The sequence below is a fragment of the Cygnus olor genome, chromosome 2 (assembly GCF_009769625.2).
Source record: "Cygnus olor isolate bCygOlo1 chromosome 2, bCygOlo1.pri.v2, whole genome shotgun sequence".
In the NCBI taxonomy this organism is placed as follows: Eukaryota; Metazoa; Chordata; class Aves; order Anseriformes; family Anatidae; genus Cygnus; species Cygnus olor.
Window position 1 is genome coordinate 149435528 of NC_049170.1, and position 23566 is coordinate 149459093.

Sequence of the window (23566 nt, forward strand, 5' to 3'; positions counted from 1 at the left end):
CATACCTGAAGGCTAAAGAGACACTCTTTGGTTCATCAAAAAATAAAAATAAAAGATCTGCTAAATGCAGCTTGCCAGCTGTGTAGATGCTCTCCATCAAGTTTTGCAGGTCAGGCATCTTGCTGTAATGTGCCCCTCCAGACACTGTAATTAAAGGCTGTCCCCATTTTTATTGACATTTCCAACCCATAATTTCCAGTCATAAACTTTACCTATCCTTGACATTTATAGATGTTAAATGAATTATATGTAAAACATGTTTTACTGGCAAGCAGTTTAGCATGTAGCAATCAGCTCTCTTGGGAAGTAAGTTTGCTCAGCTGCAAGAAAAGTTCACTTGCAGCAAAGTCAGTGGGGATTAATTCCTGCCTCATAAGAATTTTTTCCTATTTGCTAAGCTCTCCCTACTTCTCCCTTCAGCTTATTTCACTTGTCTTTTCTCTCTGACCTCTAGAGCTCACCTCTGAAATTATGGTGAATGGATGGGTTATTGTCGATGTGTAATTTGCAATTCCAGTTCATGGGAATTCACAGGTATGAGCTGCTTTCTGGTTTATATATCTTGTGCACCTCTTGCTCCAGCATTGTTCTTTTCTTGAGGACTTGATTGTCTTCTGGATGAATTTGATCACCTGCTATGCAGAAACAAACTGCTGTCCGAGCAAATGATGGAGAGAAATCACCGCTGGGATCCAAGCTTGGTCTGCTGTAAAGAAAAAGAACCGTTTGGGTTACGTGTGGAGGCAGGCGCTGCAGAGGCTGCATTTCTGTTAAATGCTGTGTAGCTGCTCAGAAGGAAACTTGTGATTGTGAACTTGTGATTATGGATATCACTGACTGACCACTTGCCCACTCTTCATCATTAAAAATAAAAAAAAAGTTAGACATTGATAATATATTAAAAAATCGTGATGTACAATCTAACAGAAGTGATACAGCTTAATTCCAACCCGCTAAGGGGCCAGTGCCTATAGATGTGGTTGTTGGGGCTGACTAGGGGTCGTGTGGCCACTCCTGTACCATGTACAGCCTGTACATTACCTGTATTCCTCAAGCCCTAGAAACTTTAAATTATAACTTGAACTCCTCAGGTATTACAGCTTTGCCCCTAAAGAGGTGTCCTCTTAAATGTTGTGCAAAGAACACAAGAGATACTGGATTTAATTCCATAATTATGCACGAATAAGAGACAAAATATTTTACAATCTACTTGATGAGAGAGAGAGAAGATATTGCTGACCTGGAAAGAGTCCAGTGGAGGCCACAAAGATGATACGGGGCCTGGAGTATCTTCCCTATGAGGAAAGGCTGAGAGACCTGGGTCTGTTCAGCCTTGAGAAAAGAAGACTGAGAGGGGATCTTATCAATGTTTATAAACACCTGAAGTGTGGGAGACAGAGGGATTTGGCCAACCTCTTTTCAGTCATTTGTGGGGACAGGACAAGGGGTAATGGCCACAAAATGGAGCACAGGAAGTTCCGCACCAACATGCGAAAGAACTTCTTCACGGTGAGGGTGGTGTGAGGGTGACGGAGCACGGGAACAGGCTGCCCAGGGAGGTTGTGGGGTCTCCTTCTCTGGAGATATTCAAGGCCCGTCTGGATGCCTACCTGGGCAGCCTGCTCTAGGGAACCTGCTTTGGCAGGGGTGTTGGACCCGATGATCTCTGGAGGTCCCTTCCAACCCCTACAATTCTGTGATTCTGTGATCTCTTTGGCTACTTTAAAAATAAAGTGTGTCATGAGGATGAACTTTCATAATGTGCTTCATAGTATTTTTAGTGGATTTCCAATTCATGCATTACATTTATATTTAACAATGTTTTTCCTGTTTCTCGTTATTTTTTGACATTTATTAAAAACTTACTGAAAACATCTGCAGAGTTCTTGTGATCAGTTCTAGAAAACATCCAACTGTTCTGTTCTAATTTGTTACAAAAATGAATTAAACTACCCAACTTCTCAATAGGATTGGATATTGGTCCTAATCCATGGACTGCCAGGGTAGTTGTGATCATGCACTAGGGGGCTGGCTTGAGTATTATGGGTTGGCATCTTAGGATGGCTTTCTTATGAAGCCTGTTTCTGTAAAACCAGCAAAGTCTATCTTAATGGAATTATTTATTTTTTATACCCTGGAGTTCTGCCCACCATTTCTGGTTGTTCCAATTTCACATCGCTGTCAACAGCTGGCTGTCCAAGTCTAAAAACTGCATTTTGCTAAGTGAAGCTGCTTCTGGGAAAGAGTGAAGAGAAAAGTCTGCTCCAAGCTCTTCTTGGGTGCCCTTACTTCCTGGTTGTGAAGTTGTTCTCTAATTTTAGAAATCCTTGTTTCAGCCTGTCCGTATTTGCTGCTGTGAAATTTGAATCATTAAATGATGTTTCATAGCAGTCATCTTGACAGTGCTTCACAGCTGAGGAAAGAAGCTTCTTATTCTAGAAACAAAATTCTTAGCAAAGTTCAAGAACACACAGAAATACAAAACAACACAAAAAGTTGCTTTGTAATGTTGGAAAATAGGAAATCCACAGCAATACCTTCTTATTTCCAATAATATAAGCAATAAAAGTTAGTCTTTTCTTACAGTAAATAGAGAAATGTAACTATGTCAAGCTCTTCACCATAGCTAAGAGACAGTGAGGAGCCATCCACATTTCATGTCTTGGCTGGAAATGTTCAGAGCACATCTGAGCCTCCAACAGATGCACCTGTGAGCGTTGTATACAAAACCAGAATCCTGTAATTGTTTCAATTCGCTCTGAACAGAAGTATCAAGAAAAAAATACTCAGGAATTACATAATCCTGACAGATGTTTTGCACAAGCATCACATCAACATTTGCTGGGGTGGAAGGAGAACAAGTGTGTAGTTTTGTTATTCACTAATAAGATCTAATTACTACCTGCAGCAGAAGAGAACCCACGCTTACTGTTTTGTACCAGCCATATATTACTGCCTTCTCCTCTGTCTCAGACGCAGCATTTGTGTGTCCACAGCATGACTTGGACAGGACAGAAAGTTGGTTTTCCATAGTGGATCACATTTCAATGTTACCAGGGAGTTGATGCAAATAACCTTCCGGCTGCATAAATCAGGATCCAGGTTGGGGGTTAACATGGATTTTTGGTATTTGAAATTAAAAGGAACCTGAATTCACTCTAACCTTAAAATCATCATAGCAGCATCTTCATTCACATCACTCTGCTTCAGTTTTCTTAAACACCATCCTTCTTCCTATTAGCTCCTTAAATTTTACTGGTCCTTTGTCCAACTCTTACTAGGTATTTGCATTACCCTGCTTTTATTTTCAGTAGTTTTTGGATCATGTTTGTCGATTGATTTACCTGTCCTAGTCTTCAGAATGATTGTGTTGGTTTCAGTGAACACTCTCAGTTAAAAACTGTGCTGCTGTTCATGCTTGGTCCCTGACATGAAATGCCCAGAAGGCTTATACATGGTTTAGTTTTGTCTTCCAAAGTACCAAGCAGCTCTGTGATGCCCAGTTCATAAAACAGGCATTTTAAGCAGGCTTAAGGCACATGAGTGAATTGAACAGAATAAATCAAGTGCAGAGGTATCTAAAAGGTTCAGTCTCAAGTGTTTTAAATATAAAACTTAAATATAAAGTTCAAACTGGGGAAAAGCAGCCTGTGCTTGTCTGTGAACATGGTTTTTACCAGTAGATGCCTATCCTTATGGATGTCTCTGTTGCACCAAAGTTCATGCCATAGTTAAGGGGACGAGCACCATCACTGGATGAGACAGACTGGTGTCTTTATTATATAGAAAAACCTGTGCTTGATCTCTTTACCTGACACATCTTTACTTTTAGCCTGAGTTAGCTGATGAATGAACCAAACCCCGTTCTTTTACTGGCTCCCATTTTTGCCTTTACTTATACAAGCCCACCTATTTGTTTTCAGTCCTTTTTTTTACTGCACAAGACATTGCTAAAAGTTTTTCCCCTCTTCACAATCCACTCCTGTGGTGCCATTTTGCCACTGCAAGGGTCTCATCTCCTCCCTTGAGCCTGAATGCACTGGTCTATTGGTGTGCTTGGTTTTGGTCGTTCTTATAACAGTTCTGCGTGAAGTGGGGCCCTGACATGTTTCATAACTTCGTTACTTTTGAGTATCATTGTACCGTGTTCACACTCGGCATTGTTTGCTGCCACACCTGCTCAGCTCAAGAACAGTTTGCAGGTTACAGAGAGCAGGAAGGACCACTTGTGCCTGCTCCTGAGGAGCTTAGTGCTAAAAAAGGGATTATTTGTTTTGTTGCGTTGGTTTTATCCAGCCTGAGAAGTAACTCAAGGACCAAATTTCTAGATTCCCCTTCCTGTCTGTGAGTTTGGGGCACGTTATCCTTTTCCCCCATCCCTTGGTTTTACATTTCTGGGCTCAGTTTGCAGCTGACTGGATGGCAGCCATCCCCTGCCCCTCTCACTGCCCTGCAGCCGTACGCCCAGGCATTTCTCTTATAAAATAAAAGCCTTAAAACCTCCTCAGGCTGCACAACGCTGCTACCCCTCAGCCCCTCCGCCTCCCCTGAGGGGCCCGCGCCCCCGGCAGCGCGCATGCGCGGCGCCGTGAGGCAGCCGCGCGGGAAGCGGGGCAGCCCCCCTCCCCATCCCGTCACCACGGCAACCGCGGAGCGACCGCCCCGCCTCCCGTCGTCACATCGCCCTAGCCGCACGGCGGGCGCAAGCCCCGCCTTCCCCGCCCTCTGATTGGGCGCCCGGCCATAGCGCCATCTCGGCATAGCACCGCCGATTGGCCAGCCGCCGCTGGGGCACGGGGCGCGCGGTGCCGAGGGGGAGGCGGGGCCAGGGGTTCATTAGCATAGCCCCGCCCCCTGGACGCCAGCCCGCTCACCCCTCCCACCCCTAATCCCCCCCCCCCCGGGCTGGGACCGGGGCAGGGGACAAGGGACAGGGACAGGGGATAAGGGACAGGGGACAGGGGATAGGGAATAGGGGCAGGCTGTGCACAGCAGAGGGACGGCCCCACAGCCAGGGTAGGGAAGGGAATCATCATAGAGAGAAGCCTTGAGCTTCGTGAGCATCCCTTGCGGCAGCCCAGGTGCTGCAGGCGTTGTTTTTTTTTATATATATAATTTCATTTTTTATTATTTTTTAAATTTTTTTTTTTTTTTTAATGCACCGCAGGTGCTGTACAGGTCCTTGGGGTTTTTAAGAAGACGTCTGAGGGCGGTTTTTATAGGTTCCCCTTTGGAGCAGGGGCTGGGCTCGCTGCCATCCCCCCCTTCCATCGCGCCGCAAGCCCTGGCTCCGTTTCTCTAATTAATATCCTCCTTAAAAAAAAAAAAAAAAAAAAACTGATTTGGGGAGCATCAGCCCGCGTTAACGCTTTGAGGGAAGCTGCCGGGAGCGGCGGCCGGCGTGGCGCGATGTGGACTTTCCTGGGCATCGCCTCCTTCATCTACGTGTACAAGAAGTGCGGGGACCTGCTGAGCTACGCCAACAAGGAGCTGCTGCTCTCCGCCTTCGTCTTCTTCTCCCTGGGCTTGCTGCTGTCCTACAGGTACCACTTCAGGGGGCCCAGGCAGCAGCGGCGGAAGAGCCCCCCGGGGATGCTCTCCGATGTCCTCTCGGCGCTTCCGCTCGTTGGCTTCTTCTGGGCCAAACCCAGCGCGGGGGCTCGGCGGGTCGAGGCACCCAAATCCCGAAAGGTAAATGGGGTCGGGAGGTGGCGGCACGTGGGGTGGGGGTGGCTTCCCCTTGTGCCTTCTGGCTCTGCCCCGGTGAGGGCTGCGAAGGTTGGGGAGGGTTTGTCTTTACGTCCTGGGTGACTGGTGGGTCGTGCTTGGTGTTGGTTTCGGGGGGCAAAGCGAACAGCGAAAGTCGTTTATAGGGGTTTTGTGAAGTCAAGTGACGTGTGACTGCTCAAGGAAAATGTTGTAGTAAGGGATTTTTGTACGAGCAGAAAGATATATTCCGTTGCCAGTCTGTTGTGGGGATCGGAGAGAAGCATCTCGTGTGAGGAAGGGCTGCGAGCAGGGAGCGTTCATCAAGGGACTGCCATCGACGTGTACACATTTCTGAAGGTGCAGAGAGGATGGGGCCAGGCTCTTCTCAGTGGTGCCCAGTGCCAGGACAAGAGGCAACAGGCACAACGTGAACACGGGAGGTTTCATATGAACACCAGGAAGCACTTCTGTATGGACCAAGCACTGGCACGGGTTGCTCAGAGAGGCTGTGGAGTCTCCATCCTTGGAGATCTTCAAAAATTGCCTGGACATGGACCTGGGCACCCTGCTCTGGGTGTCCCTGCTTGGGCAGATAGTCCCCAGAGATCCATCCCTTCTAGCCTCAGCCTTTCTGTGGTTCTGCAGTCATCATCCTAATATTTCTGCATACAGCAAATTGGTCTGGAGAGCTGCAGATACACTTATTTGGGAGTTCCTGATAAAATAGTGCCTGCACAGTATTACAGAGCCCGAGCTCAAGTAGCCAGTCTGGTGAGCTGCGCCCAGCACGAGGCTTGCTGTGAGCACTGGGCAGAGCTGGAGTTTGGCGGCGGTGCTGCAATCTAAGAGCACTAAGTGGACATGCATATGCAGTACCTCTGCGGGTCAGCACTGCTTGGCTACCTGCCCCAGTACTTCTGGTTATTTTTCGGCTGAGCACTGACCCCTTGCACAAAAGCGCTTGAAATTTTTGGATGCGTGCCCTATGAATTTTTTGGTAGGTTCTGGATTTTATTTGGTTTTGCTGGTAGAAGCCTGCCTTTACCCCCATTTCTTGCATTGCTCAAATTCATACTGTTATTTTTGCACTCCCTTGCTGAGTGGTAGATATAAACATGACACAATGCCCCTAGAAATCCTGGTGTCTGTGTTGTTCTGGCCATTCATTTCACTGATGTAGTCGTATTTTTACTGTTGTCAGCAATGTAGTGCTGAGGCATTTGTAAAAGAGTGGATTGCACTCCAGGCTTTATTCTAGTCACTGGAGAAACAACTTGCACGTTTGTGCTGAAACTTTTTTGCACTTTGAAGACTAAGTGATTAAATGCTGTTAGGAGTTTACTATAACACAGTTGGTCTTTAGGTACCAGGTACATGTTGGTGTGTAATCTGAGGTATGTCAAATCTGGGCAGTTAAGTGTAGGCATATAGTAATTTTGCATGTATTTTGGCTGTTTGATGAGCTTTCATTGTAGGACCAGTTCTTTATAACGTTTCCCAGATAGCCATTTCTCCTGACATTTTTCCACGCTGAGTATTTCCATTCATGTGTTTTTTTTTTGACACATGGGTTCACTTACACTGAAATTAGAGAAATACATTTTCCAGTGGATATGGTAACTTTTTAAATGGCTAAGCGCAGTGTTCACCATGTAGTAGGAACTCACTGATACAAAGGCATTGGAATATTACTTTATAGATCAAGAGTATGGGGCAGCCTTGTTTTACTGCCTTTTGTAGGAACTTGACTTTGAGTATATCTGAGACCACGGTTATGTTAATGGTTCCTCTTTGATCAGGATGGCAGTTTTAAGCAGGTATCTTAGAATCGTAGAATGATTTGGGTTGGAAGGGACCTTAAAGACCACCTAGTTCCAGCCCCCCTGCCACGGGCAGGGACACCTCCCACCAGACCAGGCTGCCCAAAGCCCCATCCAGCCTGGCCTTGAACACCTCCAGGGATGGGGCACCCACAGCTTCTCTGGGCAACCTGTTCCAGTGCCTCACCACCCTTGGAGTCTAGAATTTCTTCCATATACCTAATCTAAATCTACCCTTTTTAGTTTAAAGCCATTTCCCCTTGTCCTAACCCTACAGTCCCTGATAAAGAGTCTTGATTTGCTTGTTTTGTTTTCCCTGCTTGATTTGAGCAACCTGTCCCTGCCTATGGCAGGGGAGTTGCAGCTACATGATTTTTAAGGTCCCTTCCAACCAAATGGTTCTAGGATTTGTTTTTGTTGCATTGTAGAGTACGACTGATTTCATTTTAAACAAAACTTAAACAGGAAGCTGCTGTCCAACCACAAATGCTCTCAGTCTGCTGGATGAAAGTAGAACTAGTCCAAGGTCAGCCCTCTGGAAAGGTTTTGATACAGATATTATCAGCACATGTAACTTTGTCTTTCTTTTCTGCAGGGTAAAATAGAAGTAAACTTCTCAGACATTCATCTGACAGAGACTGCTACAAATACAGCCTTATCACCGCAGTATGATCCAGAAATTATCATTGTGGGTTCGGGTGTCCTTGGTTCTTCCTTGGCCACAGTGCTCTCAAGGGATGGAAGAAAAGTGACTGTAATTGAGAGAGATCTGAAAGAACCTGACAGGATAGTCGGAGAATTGTTGCAACCTGGAGGCTTTAATGCGCTTAGAGACTTGGGTCTTGAAGGTGAGTGCATTTCAAACCGTACCTTTATCTATTACACAACAGTTACTACACTCAATAAGGTTTTTAGAAAAAGCATGCCTACAGGGAAGATGAAGAAATAGATTATCGGTGATGTATATCTGAATTAAAATTAATTGAATTAAAAGCATTTAAAAATATTCTTTCTTCAATGTTTGTGTTTTGATTAAGAAAATCAGACTTTACATAAATAAAAACTTTTAATACACTATTAAGCTTTTAAAAGGCTTTTTAAAACTCTTCTACTGGCTTTTATATTGCAGATACAGTAGAAGGTATCGATGCACAAACAGTAAATGGCTACATAATTCATGACATAGAGACCAAGTCGGAGGTTGAAATTCCTTATCCAACATCTGAAGATGGCCGTGTAGTGAGCGGAAGGTCTTTCCATCATGGCAAGTTCATCATGGGTCTCCGAAAGGCAGCTATGGCAGAGCCCAAGTGAGTCTCATTGTGATAGTGAATGTCATAGGCTGGATCCTGAGATGCTGTAGCACTGTTCCCAGGGTCAGTGAGGTTCCCTGACCATTTCATTCTGTCCCAACACAGAGGGCTCCAGTGGATGAGACAGAGACAAAGTGACAGTTGTAGTTACTCTTTCTGTTTTCTGTAGACCTTTACATGAATGGAGTATACTTCATACATTCACCTTTGGGATAAGTTAATCCTTAAAATTATGGGAATATAGGCTTCAAATATGAGGCAAGATGGTGGCCTGTCCATGTGAGAGAACAGTCCAGGGCTAAAAGTTGATTCTCTTCTACCAATTCTTGGGTTTGATATTTTACCAGAAGCAGCGACCTCTTCTCAGGGAGTGATGCATACAAGGCCTTTGGTAAAGAAATGTATGATACACCTGGTATCATTTCTTCCAGAGGTGTTGTTTATGATTCAAGAAATCAAACTTATTTTACGTTTGCATGTTCTGCTTTTTCTGCTAACAAGAACTCAAGCAAAATAGCTAGGAAGGAGCACTAAATACCTGGAAAGAGCTACTGCCAGTAACTTCTGCATTTTAGAATCTTGAAGATGCATCCTCTTCACAATGAAATAAAAAGTAGTGTTTGATATTTCCACTTTAACTGATCACTTCCTTGTATAAAAGAGATAGAAAGTAACTTTTCTTAAAACAGAATAGATTCTGGATGCTGTTTCTATTGGGTATTGTGTTTTGTTTTTTTCCGTAAATACTGCTTACCAGAGAAATACACAAGGCATTATCTTCTTTTTACTTTACATGTCTTTATTCTGAACTGGAAAATTACTTTCTCTTATCATAGCTTTTATATGATATGAATTATTAACACTAAAATACAGCAACTCTGAAATACAGTTAAAATCGATGAAAACTGCATTTACTAGTGATAAAAGCTAAAGCTTTCTTGTTAAGGCTTCAAGTTCATTGAAATTTGGACATCTGTTTGTTGTGGGAAACTCCAGGAGCTGTACATAAGCTTTTATAAATTTCTGCTTAAAAGATTATGTTTGAGTCACAAATTCAATCTTTATCCCTTCTTCCACACTTTCTTTAATGTTCATTTTGTTCTTTAATGTTCATTTTGAATATGTTAAATTCCATTTTCATTATAGCACAGAAAATTGCATGTTAAATCAAGGCTCAGCAGAGATCAAATACTCTTAATAGTGCTATGACGCTTTGTTTTTCATCTTGTAACTTATGAAAATACAGGGAATAATGACTACTGATTAATATATATTTCTATATTTTTTTATAGTTGTTATTTACTTAAGTGCTTTCTTTTCTGATTCTAGCCCACTATAAAAATAATTCTATGATTCTATATCCTCTTTATCTGTATTAAGAAATATGAATTAATTTCACATGAGTAAAATTGATTCTACGGGGAAAATAGGTAAGGCATCATTAGTTAATTATTTTTTAGTGGATTAGAATCAGAAAAGGAAGTAAGCACTTCGATAAATGAAATAACTGCTATAGAAGAAAATAAAAGCTAGTAGGATCCACAGAACTGATTCACCTGCTGTTAACTAACAGGTTGCTGCATTCCCTTGCTGTTGAAGTTCCTGTTAGTGTATTTATGCATGACCATTTGTATTTTGATAAAACCCACCTGTTTGTTGCCTTGAAAGGTTAAGTTGGTCACTTCCACATCTGACTTGTGAGATTTAACCTGATAGGTGATCTCTGGGAATGCCCAGGAACTTAAACTGCTTATGAAGCCCAAGCGTGGCTAAGAAATTTTGGCACAACTGGCGTGTGGATTAGGGCACTCAGCTGGGATGTGGGAGATCTGCTCTGAAATTTCTGTGGTGGCCAGCTGTAGCAAAGACATTAATTCAATCACTCCTGTTTCCTTTGAGAGCCTAAAATATCAAGTTGTCGTATTCTCATATGGGTCTTCATCTCAGTTCTTGAAGTTGTGTTCCATATGGGTGCGAAAGTATTTGTGAAGTAGAGAGAGTGTCCATTTCGAGCTGGCCTGAACTGCTGGGATCAGGTCTAACAGCTCAGACCCAGCAAGGGATTTAAGTGGGCAGAAACCTAGTTTGTGAAACCCAAATAAACCTGGTTGGGAGGTATAATGCAAGGGATGCTCCGTTCAAACTCTGATCATAAGCATCATCAGATCTTTACATTTCTGTCCTAAACAGGTTAGGTAGTTTACAGAACTCACAAAGAATAGTCCCAAATAATCTAAATTTTAAAATTAGGTTCCTGTTAATTATTTCAGTGCTGCTTTGGCTCTTGCTCTTCTGTTCTACTTGGAGTTAGGTTGCACTTGGATTGTCAGCATTTCCCACTGTTCAGCAGAGATGACTCAGCTGGCTGATTTCTGACTGTTATTAGGTGTCAGACTCCTCCCTGTGCCTCTCACATGGCCATGGAACACCTAAGGCAAAACTGGGGATTCTGCTAAGTGGTAGGGTGTTTACGTTGAGCATTATGGTTTTAGAATATCCTCAAATGTCAAGCCAAATGGCTGTGTTGAACTGAAATTAATGACAAGCACTTTTTGACACTTAGTATGGCTTCGGAATAGTGGTCAAGGACACATCTTCATAATATTTAAACAAAATGTGTTGGCAGAGACAAGATTAGTGAAAATCAGGTTTTCCTTCTGTGCCTAGTGCCTTGAAATGCATAGTTAATCCTCTTTCCTTCTGTTCTAACTCCTCTATTTTACTCCAGTGCAAAATTCATTGAAGGGACTGTGTTACAACTGCTTGAAGAAGATGACTGTGTTGTGGGTGTTCAGTACAAGGACAAAGAAACTGGAGATACTAAGGTGAGACAGTTTTCTGTTTTCAACTGCATTTAACTACTGTGGGAGTAGAATTATATGTATATAGCATTTTAGAAACACTGCTATTTCAGATCAGTGGTGCAGAGAAACTGCAATTACCGAGGAGGTGAAACCTTTAATAAAGGGAGATTGCTTTCTAGTGGATGCAGTCCTGGCATATGGGAATTCTTTTTATAACTTCTTGTGCAGCTTCTGATATCAGTGTCTCCGGAGAATTCAGTTTGTTTTTTCTTCCATATTTGTATGTCTGGAGCTTAAAATCTTTTGAAAGTTACTAATGGGAAAAGCAATGTATTGAGATTCATGCTTTGTCTGTATACAGTGGTCTACATTTCCACGTATACCTCCGCCATTAACTGAGGTGTCTAAAAGTCAGAATATAGCTATATCCAGTCACTGAATCACAGAAAGAGAATTCTGGCCTATTTCAATTGCATGTGATTGTTCTTTGCCCAAACTAATGCTAAACTGTTGGCTAAATGCTATGAAACTGAGTGAAAAAATAATAAAAAGTTTAGGAGAGACCAGTCTAGGTAGAGCATATGTTCTGAAGTTCTGGATATACTGCCTATTTTCTAGAAAAGCCAAATTTGAAAATTTCCCATTTGATGGCTTTAAAATTCCTTTGCTGCCTAAAGTTATGTACTAAGTGTCTTCAGATGTGCTCTGATGGGGGAGGCAGGAATCTCCTGTCTGTGTTCTGCTGCCCTGCGTACATGATTCAGAAAGCTTCTGAGTAGTTGGCAAATCCAGTTCTAAGCACTTCTAATGAAATCTCTCATCTTTAGATCATTTAGAAATGAAAATGGAAGTGGTGATATAAAACCATATGTAGAAGACCATTTTAAAATTACTTGTCCAAGAGGTGGGAGAGCAGATTTTGAGCCTACTTGGGCAAAAGGCATTTCAGCCCACTGTATGGCAGAGTGCTCTAAGTATGAAGCTGTAAGACAGCTGAGGAGAAACACCGTCCTTGGTGAGGTAGCTGGAGGAAAGGGGAGTTCCAAGTCCCATTCCTTGGTCTGCCTGTCTTTAAGGTCCTGTGAAACGAATAATAGAACAGTAGCAAGTCCACCATGGTATAGTAAGCCATTGAATCACACATGCGTATTGGAAAGATAGGGAGTTTGGAGGTGGGGAGGTTTTGCGTTTCTGTTTTTGTTTGGCTTTGTTTGTTTGTTTGTTTGTTTTTTCCACATCCAATTGGCTTAATCATCCAGAAATACAGAAGACTTTTTTTTGTCACGGGGGGAAATAGTGAATGTTTCGCTTGGAGATTTTTTAAGTTTTACATATTTATGGATTTTATTGTTGTAATTTTAAATATGACCTATTTGACCAGTGGTAGGGTGACCAGTGTTTTAGCTGATAATATTTCTGAGAGCATGGATGTTGTTCTTAAAGCCTTGAGTTTCCTGTCTGTACAATGGGGATAAGCAAATTCACATTTTGCTTTGAACGTTGATGTTCCATGGCTGGAAAGAGTTACATTATTTGCTGTCCTGTATAGCCTTTGATTATAGAAATGTAGGAAACACGGAAGAATTTTTTATCAGAAATTTCTTACACCATCTGTTAATTTTTACAGCTGGGAAACTTCTTACAGGACAGGTGGGGGAGAGCTTGTTTCTGTTCCTTAGCCTGCTCTCATAAGGAAAGGAGGATAATGTATGTTGTATGTCTGTGCTATTCTATTCTCCACATCCCCAGTCTCCATCACGTTACCTTTGAGGTTTTTGCTCTGTTAAATGAGGTTTAATTTAGCCAGCATGATAAAAGTCAAGTTATAAAATTTATCAAAAAGAGGCAATTAAACAGAGGAAAGGTCTTAGTATGTTGACTGTGGAAAAACTGTAGTATGAGTATTCAGCTCATTAAACAACAGGGAATCCATATGGGCAGGAGACCTTGCTCTAATTGCAGGAATAATTAGAGCTTGCAATTATCCATAGGAAAGAGGTTATGTTAGCTCTGTCTCTTGGACTGTTTCTGAACTCACTTCTGTAAGCTCGAAGACTAGAAACGTATATTATTCAGGGATATAAATATATTTTAAAATATATATTATGTATATATTTACTCAGCTCTACTCTCCTCTCATTTTCTCCAAGTTCACACACAAAAAGATGTAAAGATCATGTCACACAAGTGACTGAGTCCCACTTCTGTGCAGGAGAGAACTGCTCATAGAGGAACTCAATCCATGTAGATGTAGAATTCACATGGTGCCTGCATGGGGCTTAAGTGGCAAGGGATTTGTTAGCAGGAGGCTGCAGGGGTGGCCTCTGTGAGAAGAATCCAGCAGCTGCCCCATGTTAGATAAGGGCAAGTTTCAGCCGACTCCAAAGGGGCCCACTGCTACCCAGAACCAAGCCAATGAGCGATGTTGTTTGCACCTCTGTGAGAGCAGATTTAAGAAAGGGAAAGAAAAAACCTGCTGTACCATAGAAGCTGGGAGAGAGGGGTGAGAAAATGTGAGAGAAGCAGCCCTGCAGCCCCCAAGGTGAGTGCAGCAGGAGGGCAGGAGGTGCTCCAGGCAAGCAGCAGCAGTTCCCCTGCGGCTTGTGGAGAGGCCCCTGGTGGAGCAGGCTGTCCCCCTGCAGCCCCTGGGTCCCACATGGAGCAGATCTCCACGCTGCAGCCCGTGGAGGAGCCCCCGGTGGAGCAGGTGGATGTGGCCTGGAGGAGGCTGCGGCCCATGGAGAGCCCCCGCAGGAGCAGGCCCCGGGCCGGAGCTGCAGCCCGTGGAGAGGAGCCCACGCAGGAGCAGGGAGTCTGGGGGGAGCTGCCGCCCGTGGGAGACCCGTGCTGGAGCAGTTTGCTCCTGGGGGATGGACCCCGTGGTACGGAGCCATGTGGGAGCAGTTGTTGAAGAGCTGCTGCCTGTGGGCAGCCCCCGCAGGCTCAGTTTGGGGACGGACCGTGAAGGAGCAGCGGAGACGAAGCGTCAGGGACTGACCAAAGCCCCATTCCCCGTTCCCCTGTGGTGCTCAGGGGGAGGAGATGGAAGAGGGTGGATGGTGTTTTCAGTTGTTTTTAATTTCTCTCTGTTATAGTCTGTTAGTGATAGGTAATAAATTTTATAATCTCTCTACTGTGAGTCTATTTGCCCATGATGACGACTGTTGTGTGATCTCCCTGTCCTTATCTCAACCCTTGAGGCCTTTCCTTTGTATTTTCTCCCCCTTTCCCTTTGAGGAGGGGGAGAAAGAGAGCGGTTGTGGTGGAGCTTGACTGCCCAACTGGGTAAAACCACCACAGTGCCTCACCAGACGCTTCTGTCCAATAGTAATAATGAAGCATGGCATGCTTTTTTTTTTTTTTTTTTTTTTGCCTTGTAGCTTACAAGCTGGAAGCTTAAAAGGCAAATTATTTTTTCTGCTCATGCCAAGTGTGTGAAGAGAAAGGACTAATGCTCATTATAAATCTATATATTCAGTGACGTATATTCAGTGATTTAACTGCAAATGGCAATGAGAACGCTGTACATAGAGGGAAGAAACATCTACCTGTAAAAGCTTTCCCGTTCTGGTGTTACAATGTTACCGTCACAATAAAATGCTTAAAAATATATTTTAATAATCAGAATAATTCGCTTATGTTAGGGAACAGTGTATATATTAAACATTAGGAATTTGCGCATGCGTTCAGGCAGAACCTAATCTGTTTACTCAGTTTTTATTTTGTATTTTCTCTATATACAGTATTTCTGTTTATAGTTCCTAAGTATACTAGGAACTGTTCAGAGTCCACTGCTTGTTCTTTTAATGAAGACCTGGGCATGTTGTCTGTATTTGGGTTTATGACACTTTGGTTTGTTTTTGTTTAGTTGCATATGAGTGGTTCTTTCATTTTTTCTTTCCCTGAAGAGCATTTTAGGCTGAACCAAGCAATTATTCTATTTTCTTGTCCATTTTATCGGAGTTCTGACACAATCCCCATAACTGTATTATGTGATTGTGTGTCTAAAAAAGCTGAAGAATATTGTTGGGCTACATTTCAGAATAAATAGTCTAATATCAAGATGGGGAAAGCAGAAGTATTTTAACAGACATTTTATAAGTGTCATCTGTGGACCTCTTACATGCTTATTGTTTTGAAGAACATCTAATGGGCAATTGATAAGGAGGGCTTGAGAGTTGTTTCCCATTGTTCTGAAACAAAATTGAAAATATCCTATCTTTCTGTTATGCTGCAGGAACTTCATGCACCTCTTACTGTTGTAGCGGATGGACTTTTCTCCAAATTTAGAAAAAACTTGGTCTCCAACAACGTTACTGTTTCATCCCATTTTGTTGGTTGCATTTTGAAGGTAACTTTTGTGTATTTTACTGCATACAAGCCAGTATGCTACCTCTTCTTAGTGCGGGTCTGGATTTCACTGAATTATCTTTTATTAACTTTGTTGTGAACCGAGAAATGAGAAGAATCTCAGAGTCTTACAAAGGCCTTGCAGCATCCAGGCGTTCTTGGAAAGATCATTGCGAGGTGGTACCAAAAACCACCATTTAGTGTATGTGGTTTGGAAATTGATTTTACCCTAAAAGGGGGCCAAGCGTGTGTTTTGGGGGTACATAGGTCACAATAGGCATTTCTTGGAACACCTTTTTTTATTAATCTGTTGTTATCAACAGACTCAATCTGCAGTTATTAATGGCAGATAACTCTTCATGCACAGCACGTTGAGTTATTCACTCATGTACCTGGCTCTCATATTCAAAGTTGCTTGGCTGGGGCAGTGCTTAGGAGGCCAAACCTGGCTTTGTACTCAGGAGCAGAGGGTTGTAGTGATAATCCAGGAGCTTCTGAGTGGTGTTTGGAGAGTGCCCCGGGTGTACATATTCCTGCGTGTATAATAATGTATTATTAGCTCCTCTGGATCAACAGGATTGCTGGTCTCCACCGGCTGTCTATTTGTCCTTGGGAAATGTTCACACGCTTTCTTTCCAATACCTCTTTGGCCTGTTTGTTTGGTGTTGTTTATTTTGTCTTGTTTTGTTGTTCGGTTGTTTTTTCCATCCAAATGTGTAGGTACCTATTGAACCCATTAATATGAGCTCGTACGGAAGGGGAGTTTATAGTAGAGCTTTGTAAAATGAAAGAGGTGTTCAGAAGTCTGTGAAAGGAGATTTATGCAAGAAATACTTTAATCAAATGTAATTGCAGAGTTACAGAAGTTTACATAGGTAGAGAATATTTCTATGAAAGATTTAAGCACTCTTTGTTAAAGCAACTATTGACACTTTGTTGTAAGGACTGTCCTGAATTCTAATATTAAATGTTTTTCAACAGAATCAGTTAGAACAATGCTTTTAAATATTTCTTCAACTATTCTATCAGTTTCTGTGTCACGTTGAGAAGTGCTTGGAAATTTGCATCTCTGTTTTTTAACTCTTAAATTATTGATGTATACTCTGTCCCATCTCTAGGATAGCTGAACTTGCTGTGTCAGATTTAGCATATTTGGTACAAGTATAGGTCAGATTTTCAAAACATTTAAATAACTGTGAGCCATATTTTTTTTACGTGAATATTGTGGTTAAAAGTTGGATTAACACCAAACTCTGCTCTTAAAGCCAGAAATCTAATCAGGTAATTTCTCTGTAGTTGAGCAAGAGAGGGTTAAACAACTGGATTAGGTTTCAACATAGCTACTTTACACTGAGCACTGGATCAGATTATGGAAAATACTGAAGGAAAAAAAGTGTTGCAGTATCTCACATAAGCCTTTGCTATGTGTGCACTGGCTCTAATCTGTGGATTAGAGGTAGGCACTGCTGGAACCTACTTTGTGAAGTTGTTACTCTGGATATGGGTGTTTTGACTAGTTTATGCTAAAATATCTATACTGAAGATAGTGATACACTCTTTTTTTCCGCGGTATTTTTATTGTTAAGACACTTGTTCAGGGAGCAAAGACCTTGAGTTTTAGATATCCTAGCAGCTGTGGGTCAAACCACCTGTGTTTTATATCCCAGAAAAATACCCAAACTGTGCTCCTGCCTAAAAGTGGGGTACCTTGTAACCGGGTACATATAAACTTTCAGGATCTATAAATGTAAGTGGAAAAAGTGTGAATTCAGGTTGGTAGCTCAATGGTTGACCGTATTGCCCTCCAAGGCTGCTGTGTTAACCGTTGGATTAACAATAAAAAATAATCGAGGGAGAATGAACCAAAACTATAGAACTTCCACTGGACTCAGAAGTCTGAGTTGGAGGAGAAGCTTCAGCACTTTTGGGGTCCTTATCCCTATAATTATTGCTGCATAACTGCCTTCTCTTTCTCTACTTTCGGAAACTTGGTTAAGCACGAGGAGTGTAGTCGTCTACAGATTAGTGTATTTCTGTCCCTCCTGTGACTCTCTTCATAGAGGTAAAAATGATCTTATGAAAAGCTACTACACTGATTACATTACAGCTTTTCAACGGCATGCTTTAAATACTAGTGAGGTTTTCAAATGAAATGTATAACATGTATTTTAGTGAATATTAAAATGTGTTGCCAAAAGAATTGTAACTACACAGAAGTTCAGAACTTTCCCCTTAAGAACACTTTTATTGTTCATTTAAAGAAAAAAAATAATATGAACTTAATATTGATACAGGATTTTATTTTGAGGTATGTCAGAAAATGATTTTTTGTATCTCAAGTTTAGCATCCTTTCATTAATTGATTTCAATCCTTCTCCCCCTTTTTCTTTTTAAGGACGCATCACAGTTTAAAGCTAATTATGCTGAACTTGTTTTAGCTAAAACTAGTCCAGTATTAATCTATCAGATTTCTTCAACTGAGACTCGAGTCCTTGTTGATATTCGAGGGAAAATGCCAAAAAACTTAAAAGAATATATGATTGAGAACATTCATCCACAACTACCTGGTAAGTTTAGAAAGCTTTTATGAAATCCTTTCATGATTGTCCCAATTAGAGTCTGTCAAAAAGGCACGCTTCCTTCAGTCCATTGAACCGTGTATTTGTTTTTTTTTTCCACATGTACAGTTACTGTTTCAGTAACTGTTCACACTTAGATTTTACATCAAGTAGCAGTTTGTTCAGTTGACGTCTGTGAGTTTAGAAGTTTGGAAGGATTACATCTCTGACAAGAGGTTAAAATGAGTTGTGTGCAAATTATTTAAGATTCTACCTAAGTATTGTAACTGAAAAAAATGGTTATTGCAGATCACCTGAAGGAACCATTTTTAGCAGCAGTTCAGAATGATCGTTTAAGGACTATGCCAGCAAGCTTCTTGCCTCCTTCAGCTGTTAACAAAAAAGGTGTGTATTGTAAAACAAAGGGGGTGAGAGGGTGGCATTATAAACTTCTGGGACTTAAGGCCGTGTTTTCATAGATGTATGCTTGTTGCTCAGTACAACTATTTCATCCTTTTATGAAAAAAATAATGGTTTGCATTTGGCAAAAATGTATGCATTTGGCACAATTTAACTAGAATGTTTATTTGTACACAAAACTTTAAATCAATGTCTGCTTCATTTTTTAACTTTAAATAACTCAGTTGCTCATGCTTATGTAAGTTTGGCCTTTTTAAGGAAAACTTGGTTTTAAAAAAATAAAGAAATTACATTGAACTCTATGTATGTATATATGTATGTGTATTCTTTGATATACACACATGCATACATATGGGGGAAAATATTTTGAACTTTAAGTTTTTAAATCTGTTAAAGTAAGGACATCTTTTTTCCCCTTTATATTTATTTTTTCTCAGTTCCTAGTTATTCATCTTATTTCCTGACGGGATTGAATTCTCAATAAGCTTGGTAACGGAGGGTTTGAGTTCTAAGATTATACAGTGATTGTGCAGTAGCCCATTAATCTTTTTCTTCTACTTAGGAGTTCTTCTTTTGGGAGATGCATATAATATAAGACACCCTCTGACTGGTGGAGGAATGAGTGTTGTTTTAAACGATGTCAAAATATGGAGAAGCTTGCTCCAGGATATTCCAGACCTTTATGAAGATTCTGATGTTCTTAAGGTGAAGCTTTCTTTTGGACTTAGTTTAGGCAACTTTTGTTCCACTTTAGGTGACACGCTTTTAAGTTTTATGCATCAGAGGGACATGTAAGTTATCAGTGAGTCACAGCTCTTCATAATTCATACAAATCATGCGTTAGGCATGCATCAGTAACAGCTGTGATTACTGAGTGCTATGGCTGTGAGGCAGGTACAAGACAGAGCTTACTGATCAGTCTCGTTTTGCTTCAGGAGACTGTGCTGTGTCTAGTCATCGTGCTTTGCTAGCGTAGTACCTGATGTTCCTGCATTGGTAGTGTTTTTCGTAATGTAGAGTGAGCTCAAATGGGATGGGTTTGGACAGGTTTGCACCATTACCTTGCATGAGTGTACTTAGAGAATAATGAGCATGTACACCTAGTTTGTCAAAGGTGCCTTTTGATGCTCCACCAGCCTCTTGCCTGCCACATTAATCTCACAGTAGAGAGTTAGAAGACGTTCTTCTTGCCCAGAAATCAACACCATCACTAAGATTTAGACCCAAAAAATCTGATCAGTGGATGATAAGATTTCCGATGTATTTGTTTACCACTTTTGATCAGGGCAGGCATATTGACTTGGCTAAATGACAGCCAGAATAATTATAGACTACAAATAAATTATTCAAAAAAGTTTTATGTTTTGTTTTGTTTGTTCCTTTTGAAGTGAGAAACATTTAAAAGGAAGGTCAGGACAATACAGAACTTACCTGACCAAATGCAAATACCCATATCTCAGCTGATCACCTCAGACTTTGTTATTTTCTATTTATTCTCAGTCAACAGGGAGAACTAAGCAAGTGTTATCCTTCCACTGTCTGAATTACTCCAGCCAACTACCATAGGATGAGATGAAGTATACCCTGAAACTGCCCTTTTTTTTTCTATATTCAGTGTCAGAGGAGCCACATAACTGGTTTAACAAATATCCAAAGTCCCTTAATGACCTAGCTCGGAACATACCTAGTGTATCTCTAAATCCACTCTGTGTTTTCACATGGGTATGACTCATATCACCTACTTAGAAATCACTTCAATGCTGTTCTGTATTGCCTGATATAAATGTATTTTTTCCTTTTGCAGGCAAAAAAATCATTTTACTGGTCAAGAAAAAAGTCTCATTCTTTTGTAGTGAATGTTCTTGCCCAAGCACTTTATGAACTTTTTGCTGCCACAGATGGTAAATATATTTTAAAGATAACTTCTGATTAATTCAAATTTGGTAAATAAATATGTCTGGGGAGGGGATGTGTATGTATATCAGCATATGAGTATGTGTTTGTGTTTATATAGATAACAAAAGACAAAATATCTGAAATCTCTTGTTCTTGTGTCAGTATTCAGGAACATGTAGATATTCCGTAAGATTAACCTTTACTTAAATAAAACCATGTCCAAATCCAACTGAATTTAGCAGAGCAACAGCTACTAAAGTGCCAAAGTCCTGGATTTTATATTCCTGTTGCATTTGCTGAAAAGGTTTTCATTATCTATTGACTGTATTTGTTGAGTCATTTTAATTCATTTTATAGATTCCTTGCATCAGCTGAAGAAAGCCTGTTTCCATTACTTCAGACTTGGTGGAGAATGTGTCTCGGGACCTGTTGGATTGCTGTCTGTGTAAGTTCAGTGCACTGATAATAGTTAATGTCAGCCAGATCAAGCATTGTGAGCTTCTGTTAGAATTTGCTTTGCTCCCAATCAGTCAACTTTGCATGGGGGGAATGGTCAACGCGAGCCAATGTTTTCAGGGTTATACTAAAGTTTGGAGCTTTATTAGAAGCCACGTCTTCTCTGCCTTTTTTAGCTTTCTTAAAATTGCCTCTGAAAGTTAGAGAGAAGTTTATACAGGTGGCATGGAAGTTTGAGTGAGGAGCTGGTGGAGGTGTTTCATGCTTGACAAGTTGAGAGTAGTGACAGGTGAGGTCTCCCTCAGTGAGCAAAAGGAACAGAGAAACAGGTAACTATCAAGGTGTTTTTGAATGACCCCTCAAACTGGTGAATGTACAATAAATCGTTCTCCTTTGAACATGTGAAAATGTGTACATTTATATTTATCCCGTTTTGGAATGAGAGCTAAAACTGGTAGAGCCTGTATAGCCTCCTGGGAGCTGCTAAAGACAGATACACCCTTGCTTTCTCTTCACGTCTGTGTATTGGCTAACCTCTGGAAGGGAATACAGGGGGTGTAGCAGCTCCAAGATGATCAGACTTACTTATTTACTTACTTTTAGTTGAGATCACATCAGGATCACAGCTGCCTACATCAGAAGGTTGTGTGTAATCTTAAGGAGACAGCTCAATTTGTAAATTGAAAATTTCACAATGATTTTTTGTTCTGTTTATTTACATGTTTTATCCCTCTATTTTTATACAGGTTATCTCCTAAGCCAATGGTACTGATCGGCCACTTCTTTGCTGTGGCGCTATATGCTGTTTATTTCTGCTTTAAGTCAGAGTCCTGGATTACCACGCCTCGAGCATTTTTCAGTAGTGGAGCTATACTTTACAGGAGTTGCGCTATAATATTTCCACTTATTTACTCTGAAATGAAATCCCTAATCTATTAAGGGGAAATGACTGGAAGAAGAAAACATGAAGATCACGATGCCTTTAAAATCTTTGGACATGTACTATTTAATATTATATTATGTTTTCTTCAAAATGCAATTTCCTTGGTCAGGATTTGACTTAATTTTGGTTTTGTGGTTATATACATATATATTATATGTAAATATTCTTTCCTTTGCAATTAAAATTCAAAGAGGAGTTAGCTGTTTACAAGAACTATAATTAAGTGTTGACACATGGTAGACAATTGCCAGTTTTGTCAGAATTTCACCCCTCGCTTTATCCATTGCAGACTGCACCACTAATATTAATAAACTGAAAAGTGAAAACTGTAAACCATATGCTGCTATTATCCTTCATGCTTTTTTTCTGTTCAATAGTTCCATAAAATATTTCTTCATTTCTGTGAAATACTGTAAGAAAATTCTTGATTTGGGTTATTTCATTAGGCTTTGCCTCTGTTCTTTTTCATTTGCAGCTAAGATACTAGTATGCTGACACTTAAAAGGACACTAAAGAATTTCAGCTTTTGAAATGTCACTGTATCTTTAATGTCAGTCACTGTTGCAAATGCCATATTGCTCTTCGGAAATCATTCTTTACACCAGAATTACTTTAACCAAGTACTAATCAAACCACGGTCATGTTGGCTACCGCATTGCACCCAGGTACTGAAAGCACATGTTTTTTGAATCTTTCTTCCCATCTCACTTCCTTTTAAAAACTTCAAGGTTTTGTTTTGTCTTGCTTGGTGTGTTTGCCACTAACTGAAGCACAGCAACAAACTGTGTCCACTGAAACTTCAGTCCAGGCTGTTTCCAGTAGACAGTAATCGTTAATATTATTTCTAAAAATTGTGAAGTACCATGAAAGTGTCCTTTTAATACTTGGAATATATTTTTTTCTTCCTGTAGAAATTGCTGCATGTTACTTGAGAGTCCATGTATTCCACTGTTGGTCAATATTCCTCTCGATGTTATCTTAACCAGTATGCTTTCTTTTGCTCTTGCGTTCTTCCATTTTTTTCCTTACCTTTCTTACGATTGCTTTGTGTATCACCATGTGGCTTTCCTATTTTGGCTTGCCTAAACAATCATGCATTGGTGCAGCCAAGAGTTTAGAGAGCAGCAACGTTATGTTTTTCTGTACTTAAAAAAAAAACTTTGGCTATATGTTTTGAAAATGACAGATTGCATAAGCTGTATATAAACCTACATTTTATGTTGGATTGTGGAAAAAAATCTGTGGAGGGGATTTTTTAGTATTTTATTTGACGGTTACTTCAAACGACCAAGTTTTT

At 40.9% G+C, this 23566-nt stretch overlaps 1 protein-coding gene across 1 annotated transcript; it reads left to right on the top strand.

Moving 5' to 3' along the window:
* Positions 1-4856: 4856 nt before the first annotated feature.
* SQLE (squalene epoxidase) lies at positions 4857-22596 on the top strand. The gene is made up of 11 exons (XM_040547113.1): positions 4857-5691; positions 8125-8377; positions 8659-8839; positions 11571-11667; positions 15884-15997; positions 18392-18563; positions 18864-18959; positions 19537-19679; positions 20779-20875; positions 21228-21315; positions 22073-22596. Exons 1-11 carry the CDS (start codon positions 5410-5412, stop codon positions 22263-22265), a joined length of 1716 nt encoding a protein of 571 aa, XP_040403047.1. The 5' UTR covers positions 4857-5409; the 3' UTR covers positions 22266-22596.
* Positions 22597-23566: the final 970 nt, after the last annotated feature.

What these genes read in the sequence shown, in the direction of transcription:
- SQLE (XM_040547113.1), top strand. Translation starts at nt 5,410, where the DNA reads ATGTGGACTTTCCTGGGCATCGCCTCCTTCATCTACGTGTACAAGAAG. An exon ending in AGGCACCCAAATCCCGAAAG is followed by an intron (nt 5,692 to 8,124) that starts GTAAATGGGGTC and finishes TCTTTTCTGCAG; the next exon opens with GGTAAAATAGAAGTAAACTT. An exon ending in TTCAGCTGTTAACAAAAAAG is followed by an intron (nt 18,960 to 19,536) that starts GTGTGTATTGTA and finishes TCTTCTACTTAG; the next exon opens with GAGTTCTTCTTTTGGGAGAT.